Source organism: Ochotona curzoniae, unplaced genomic scaffold, assembly GCF_017591425.1.
Source record: "Ochotona curzoniae isolate NIBS_2020 unplaced genomic scaffold, NIBS_Ocur_1.0 contig_2692, whole genome shotgun sequence".
NCBI classification, from domain to species: Eukaryota; Metazoa; Chordata; class Mammalia; order Lagomorpha; family Ochotonidae; genus Ochotona; species Ochotona curzoniae.
The window spans coordinates 1727924-1735616 of record NW_024465556.1 but is presented as its reverse complement, the minus strand read 5'-3'; the positions used below and the strand labels follow the sequence as shown (position 1 = coordinate 1735616).

General features: G+C 37.8%; 1 protein-coding gene across 3 annotated transcripts in view; it reads right to left on the bottom strand.

Annotated features, from left to right (window-relative positions):
- Positions 1 to 1670: 1670 nt before the first annotated feature.
- Positions 1671 to 7693, bottom strand: part of ATAD1 (ATPase family AAA domain containing 1) — a 41030-nt gene continuing 35007 nt past the window's right edge. For all 3 annotated transcript variants that reach the window (XM_040975771.1, XM_040975772.1, XM_040975773.1), the window contains exons 8-10: positions 6770 to 6820; positions 4941 to 5074; positions 1671 to 3391 (exon numbers count right to left, since the gene is read on the bottom strand). In XM_040975771.1, coding sequence (XP_040831705.1) covers positions 3271 to 3391; positions 4941 to 5074; positions 6770 to 6820 — 306 coding nt within the window. In that variant the 3' untranslated portion in view covers positions 1671 to 3270. The remainder of the gene's footprint in view (positions 3392 to 4940; positions 5075 to 6769; positions 6821 to 7693) is intronic.

Here is a 7693-nt window from a genome sequence, read left to right as displayed (position 1 = left end):
TGAGCTGCTCAGCAGGGTAGACCCGTAACCTTAATACATGCCAGCCCCAGCAATAACATCTAATGAGTCCACATCAAGTTGCTGCTGGAGTTTTAATCCCACAGGATATTAGATTCTTTGCAGTATTCTATTTTAGGAGAAGCCCCCTCCCTCCCACCATCGCCAAAAAATACTACTACTATCTTACCTAGCTTCTGTGTCCAGAAGAGAACTATAACATATCCACAATCCATACAGCTTCACTAAGAAACATCCTACCAATGAGATCGTACTGCCACTTTTACACAAGTACATGTACAATTTTTAAACCAGTACCATGCCCAAGTTATAGCTACTAAGGTTAGGTTACTGTGGTTCATAACCAGCTCAGCACTTAGTAACATGATAAATTCGGGGTCTACTAGCCAATGCGAGGACTTAATGGCAGAGACGGGGGGGGGGGGGGGGAGGGTAGAAAAAGAACCAGTAAAGATGACACTGATTTGATTGTTATTGAGTATTTAAACTCCACCTGAGATAGGCCAGGCTTATCAGAGGCCTTCCAACAGGGAAGCTTTTCTGAAGCTCCATCACACAAGTGAGCCTTCCGTCCTCAATCTCTAGAGCACAGGGTTAGGGGTAATAGAAATGGTTTAAACAAGCAGAATGCTTGAAGACTGCGCCTGCTCAGCAGGGCATGTGCAGCAGTAGGTAGGAACAGTCATAGATTGCTAGCAGCTGAGAACAATGCTGCCAGGCACTGTGCCTAGTGCTTCAGATGAGAGCACTCATGAGACATATATACATTATGAAGAGATTATGCATGGATTTCAAGATTTTTTTTTTTGCAACACACTTTTAATTCCATTTTCCTACAAATCATTTGAAATACCTTCCTGTGGATGATCATATTTGATCCTTTAATCTGGGTGTCACTATTATCCCATTTTGTAGCTGAGAAACAGACTCGAAAAGGTACCCAGTCTAAAGGAATACAATTAACAGAACTCAAGCAATCTGATTCTAGATCCAGGACTCTTCATTGTTTGACACAATGAATTGTCTTAGATCTTAGAATCCAGCTACATAATTAAAATGCACCCCTAAAGAGAGAGAGAGAGATTTTACATTAACAGTAATAAGTTCTTGAAAATTCTAGAAACCACAGTTTCTTCAGCTACTTTATAGCCTTAACATGCTTAGCTGGGTTATGCATTTGGGAATGGAGCATGGCTCTTACTTCATCTGATGATTAAACCACGCAAACATGCAGTGCGCTCTGGCGCAGCAAGTTCAGTTACTGTTCCAGGATCCCATTACACCATACCAGTTTGAGTCCTGGCTGCTCCTCTTCTAACCCAGTTTCCTAACAATGTACCTGGGAAAACAGTGTTAAGATGCCCAAGTACTTGGGACCCGCTACCCACAACAAGAGACGTGGAAGTTCAGGCTCCTGGCTTCAACTTGATCCAGGCCTGGCTGTGTGGTCTTTGTGCAGAGTGAACCAATGAGTGAACCGTTTCTCTCTTTCTGCCTTTCAAGTAAATAATAAATCTTAACAAACAAACAAGCAAACAAAAAACCAACCTTTTAAAATCCAGGCAAATGCAATAACTACCACCCCTACTACTCTGAATTTGAGAAAATGAAAAGTATAAAGGATACGTCACCCCTAATTTTCATGCAACACATTGCCATGTGAAAATTAAATGTTTACTGAAGTTCACATTAAAGACAGAATGAACAGAATTCTAGAATTTCCATCTGAAGATAAAAATCATCCAATACAAGCTCTACAAACTTAAAATACCCCAGAAAATTTGAAGTAACTTGAAAAGACCAAGGATTAAAAGATGGAAAAATAATGTAGGACCCTTTTATTATACATTTATAAAATTAAGTCTAATAATGTTATTAAAAATGGGACAATTTTTTTCTGGTATCTTGTATTTTGCATTCCATTTTTCATTATCTTCAGATATTTTGGATACTTGTTATCCAAATTATTCTGCAATCTTTATACACCATTCAAAGTACAAGCGAATAGTAAACTATCCAGTAAGTTCTCATGAAAGACATCAGAGAAGTTAGTCCAGTGACTCATGAATAAAGACTGAAGATTTCAAAGAAATGCAACAAAAACAAGACCATGAGGCATGGTTTAATCTTTCTGATGATTCAGAAGGCACCACAAGATTGTGTGGTGCCATTTTCTTCCCGATGGGCTTAATTGCCTGTAACAAAACACTGATAGATTTTTGGAAAAATTTTCTTTCATATGTGTGTGCTTCACATAACATCAAATGACTACAGATACAATATGAGGGCTTTGAGGTGTATGCCTGTTCTTAACTAGGGCACTCCTGATAATAAGAAAACTAAAAATTCTAATTACAAAATGAGTATTTTTTTTAACACATTTAGTAACAGTTTCTGATTAAAGAACATGTACCTTTAAAACAACATTTGAAAAACATGGTTACAACAGAACTCTGTTACATTAAATGAGGAAAGGAAAATTTCACACCTGTACAGAAGGACACTGAAGTTTCTAAAACCCATTTCAATCAACTCAAAACTCTCAACAAAGTCTGTTCATCAATGTGCTTGCAGAAAAAGTGAACTCTGTTGATTACAGGACTGCCTAACAACCATTCAGGGCTCATCACTGAACAAGTACTGATTATCCCGACAACTGCAGCAGAGAAATTCCCAAATTAAAAAGGCTGAAACAACACCTGGCAATGGCTGAATCACTGTACCTTTCAGACACAGCATTAAACCTGTTTTGCTATATACTATGTGGTACTTTTGGATTCAGTAGCTGGGGTAAAAAAAAGTTTCTGTATTCAAACATATCTACAGAATGTTGATATAAAATGTGTGGATATATACATTTAATACATACATACATACACACGCACACTCACACACACACACACCTGGGAACCAGCACCTCTAATCACATTCCCACTTCTCACTAGACCTGATGAATCATGTATTACTTTAAGACCAGCTTAGATTCTATAAGGCTGTGACAACATATGGCTAAAGAGGTCAAACACAGGCACCCACACGCAGGCTGGATCAAACTGTTCCTCCTCATGATTCTGACAAGTAGTAATACCGTTTATATCATAGTTGTGTCTCAATAACTTAGAATGCAAAGTATAAAACCACACACATTGAACTCCCTCACTGTTCACAGAGCACTCCTTCCATTCTGTTTCTACTAACTGGTAAGAGGGCACATCAAACTACATCACTGAACAGTACAAATGATCTTTACTCTTAATCTAAACAGACATGTGTTAAAACATTCTGAAACGCCGCATCCTTTGATTTCTTCATCTTTTCAACTGCCCGATGCAGGTCCTGCTGTTGCACAGGCCGGATTTCATCTTCATCATGGCTACAATGCAAGCAAAACAACCAAATATTCATACACCTTGTCACGCAAAAATATTTAACAAGATTAAAGAAAGATGTATCTGGCAAAAAAAAAATTGTTTTCAACTGTATAAAAGGTTCTAGCGATAAGGTCGTTCCCAAAGACAACAACTAACAGCCCCATGCAGATTCTCCCAGGAATTACCTACAAACACACGAGCCCAAGCAGGTTTGAGAAAGCAATGACTGCTAAGCAGTGGTAAGGTAAAATGTTAGCTAAAATCACACTTCATAGCAAGCACAAAAACATGAAATATTGCTGTACCAAGAAAATGTTAAACAGTTTAAACGTGTCAATTTATCCAAATGAGTTTGTAAGGTCAATAATAAAGAAATTAAAATGTATTCCCGTGAAAATTGGAATGAAAAAATAGTCTTCTTATGTATATACTTATTTACATGCTTAGCTTTCATGAATTTTTTCCTCTTACAAAAACCCACCTAAGCCACGTCTTACCCGTTTCAACGAGAAAAATAAAATTCATCATTTTATGCCTCCTGTGTAATTCATACACATACAGGGAAAAAGATTCAGGGAAAACATTTTAATAACCTAAGCTATCAGCCCAACTTTTCATATGGAAACATAACCTTCTCAGGGTCTGAGGCATTAGGAAAGCAGGCCTTCGCTTATTACTGTGACTGACTCGCCCGACTCCTGCAAAGCGCCTCAGGACGGTCCTGAAGGAGCACCAACAGGGCTGACTCCATGCAACCTTTCCAACACCAAAAACCAAAAAGTCAAAAAAACCAAAAAAAACCATTTTGTGGCTAAGCTTGCCAGAGAACACTCTGTAAATAAGCAACTACACCACAGGTGAACAACATAGGAATAAAAACCTCAGATAAGAAAGGGGTAAACTTAAACACTACATCCCAAAGCACACTGGATTACTCACAGTAACAGAAGGCTAATATTCCATAAAGGAACTTAGTGTAACACTGGGTCAGGGCAGGTGGACTTTGGGAAATTTCCTTAAGAGACCAGGTCCCCTGAGGCGGAATCGCTCCAGACCTCTGGCATCTCTGCCGCCACGAGGCTCGTAGTAAAGTTCAGGGTCAGCACAGTTTGAGACTGGTGTCAAGCCAAATCCGCAGTTTTAGTACTTACATGACTGCTAACGAGCAGAAGCCTAGCCCTCACCATCCTGCTCTCCCTACACTTCCACATGCAGAAGCAACCTAGGAGTGCAGGACAACCCTTAGTGCCTAATAGAAACGGGCAAGCCCAGCTTGCTGTCAGCTCTATCAGGAGAAATTCAGAATTTTTGTTCATGGATAGTTCTTCCTCATGACTCTTCTCCATTTATTTTCAGAATTTTCTAGTAGAAAAATGGCATGATAACATACGTGGGGTAGAGTGGAATACCTGCTAATTTAGACTCCTCTTTTATTCTACAAGTCAGGATTTGCTATTATGAAACAAAATAAAAGGAACTAATCTACAAGCTCTAAGAAGTTTTAACAAATATTGTAGATCACTCTAAGAAATCCTATCTGAATAGACCTACCTTTCTTCTGATGTGGAATTAACATATTCCCTAACACAGAGGAGTGCAGCATCCCGACACATCTCTTTCAGGTCACTTCCTGAAAACCCATCAGTTGCCTGGGCAACTTCTAACAGGTCTACGTGCCTATCCACCTGAAACAAACAGGAAACATGCTTAATAAATAAAATACATATTATACTACAAATGATTCCTCAAATATGTCTTAAAGTTGTACATACTGTATAGCAGAGAAGAATCAAATAGTATTTCCAATTTATATAAGGTTTTAAAATCATAAAAGCCTAGAAAATCAGGCCTGGCGTGATAGCCTTGTAGCTAAAGTCCTCACCTTGATCGTGCTAGGATCCCATATGGGTGACGGTTCTAATCCCAGCAGCCCTACTTCCAAGCCAGCTCCCTGCTTGTGGCCTGGGAAAGCAGCCGAGAACTGCCCAAAGCCTTGGGACCCTGCACCTGCATGGGAGACCTGGAAGAGGCTTCTGGCTTTGGATTGGCTCAGCTCTGGCCGTTGCGGTCACTTGGGGAGTGAATCATCAGACAGAAGATGTTCCTCTCTGTCTCTCCTCTTTGTATATCTGACTTTCCAATAAAAATAAATAAATCGTTAAAAAAATAAAAGCCTAGAAAATCGTAATTTGTTTTTCAGTATCTGTTATCATTACTGAGACAGAAATTAAATCTTACTTGTTACACTGTGACACAATGGGGCTCTTAAAAAAAAAGATACTTAAATACTGTTGGATTCACTTTGGCACCTCTCAGGAAGGTATGAAGCTGACTCTCTGCTAGAAAATATTCAATATACTTAGCAAAGAATCTGCATTTTTGAGTCCAGAGCCTATTACTAACAAAATCTACTCTGCATTTTTACTACCTCAACACTAATTTAGCACCTATTTACTCTCCAACCTAAGCTTGGTATCAAGCGAATTAAGAGAGTGTTCTAACAAAACTTACACCGGCTTATGTACAGATTAGCAAAGAAAATGAGCGAGTAAAAAAGTATTTATGATCTTACCTGCTAAATGATTCAATGTGCTATAAATTCCACCTTTAAATGCCTCTTAATATTTTAATGTTTATTTCATTGCTAAGGATACAAATAAAAACTCAGGAGATAATCATTTGGCCTAAGAATAAACTGGCATGAGCCATTTGGCAATAGCTCATTAGTTCACCATATTATCATTTCTAGAAAGAATGAAATGACATCTGTAGAAAGCTATTCAAAATTGTATTTTTCTAGTAATGAAAGGTCAGATTTAACTCAAATGTTCCTCAACATGATATTGATTAAACAAATCACAGTATAATTATACAATGGAATTTTATACAATATATGGAGGGGGAATGGTTTAAATAAACTATATGCCAATGTGAACAAAACCTCAAAAGTAAGTGACAAAAAGAATGGCTACATCACAGAGCTTATGTAAAAAAAAGGAAAGAAGAATAACAATGCTGTATATTGCTTGTACAGGCATAATGCCAACATTAAGGAATACAGAAGAAAAACAGGGAGGGCATCATTTGAAACATGTATTTAAATTTAAAAAGCGGAGAAAATCCTTCTTTACAAAAATATATGTATTTTCAACAAGATAACACCGAAGTGTCAGAGTACTTTAATCTGTAGACACAGTCTACAGGTATTCAGTCCTTTAATAACCTAAGCAAATTATGTTCAGTTCAAAAATACCACAGCTATTCAGTTACATGAGCAGCCAAGAGTTTTATAGTAATTTATAAAGTAAAAATGACTTTATAAACATAAGCAAACTTACAAATATCTATAGTATCAGAGAGAATTTTAATTTTCCACTTACATTTTCATTTTTCAAGATAAGTTTCAGAATTGCTTCTCTTTGTTTAAGAGCCTGAAAACAGGAAAATATCTGGTAAAGATTTCTTTGAAAAAATATGGGGAGATTGGAGTGGGTCAGTTGGTTTCCTATTATTTCTCCAATGACAGTACCTACAGAAGGCGTCAGGCGAGGTCTAGCTCTGAGACTCAGCGACAGTGGTTTTCCTTCCCTGGATTTGGGATTCTCTATCGCCAGTTCCTGGCACCATGTCTGGGAGACAACATGTCCTCAACGATCCCGAGTACATGATGCATGACTGTCACACCCATGACGTGCATCCTGCCTTTGTATGAGCTCTCCATCTTCGTTCACTGTTTCCTTCACTTAGGAGACTTATGAAAACTCCCTTGCCAACAGACTGTTCGTAAGGAACTAAGAGGTGGCAACTATATTCCTTAAGTTCTTCCATTTCAGAAATTCACTTATTATCAGTGAATTGTTCACTAAATGCCAGAAGTTTTACCTAGTGTTAAGAACATATTTGTTGACATGTCTCTACGCTTTTCTCTCCAGGAATGCTGCATATTATTAAAACTATACTTACCTCCTTTTTAGGAATACGTTACATAGTCACATGCAGTAAATACAAATGCTTTTAGAAATTATTCTTGAGTTTATACTTATTCCCACCACCACTTACAAAACAGAGCTAGTTACAATGAAAATCAAATCAAACTGCATGAAAACACAAGACAAAAGTCCCTACTGCTCCTGTAATTCAGGTGTGTCCAGCAGGAATGTTAATTTGGTATGTTATATGAACACCAGTAACCACTTTGTTAATAAGCATTTAACTTGTGCAGGAACTTCATGTTAAGGTTAATCATATAGAAAATGATTGTATATAATGCTATAAACAGCATATGACTTATGTTACATACACGT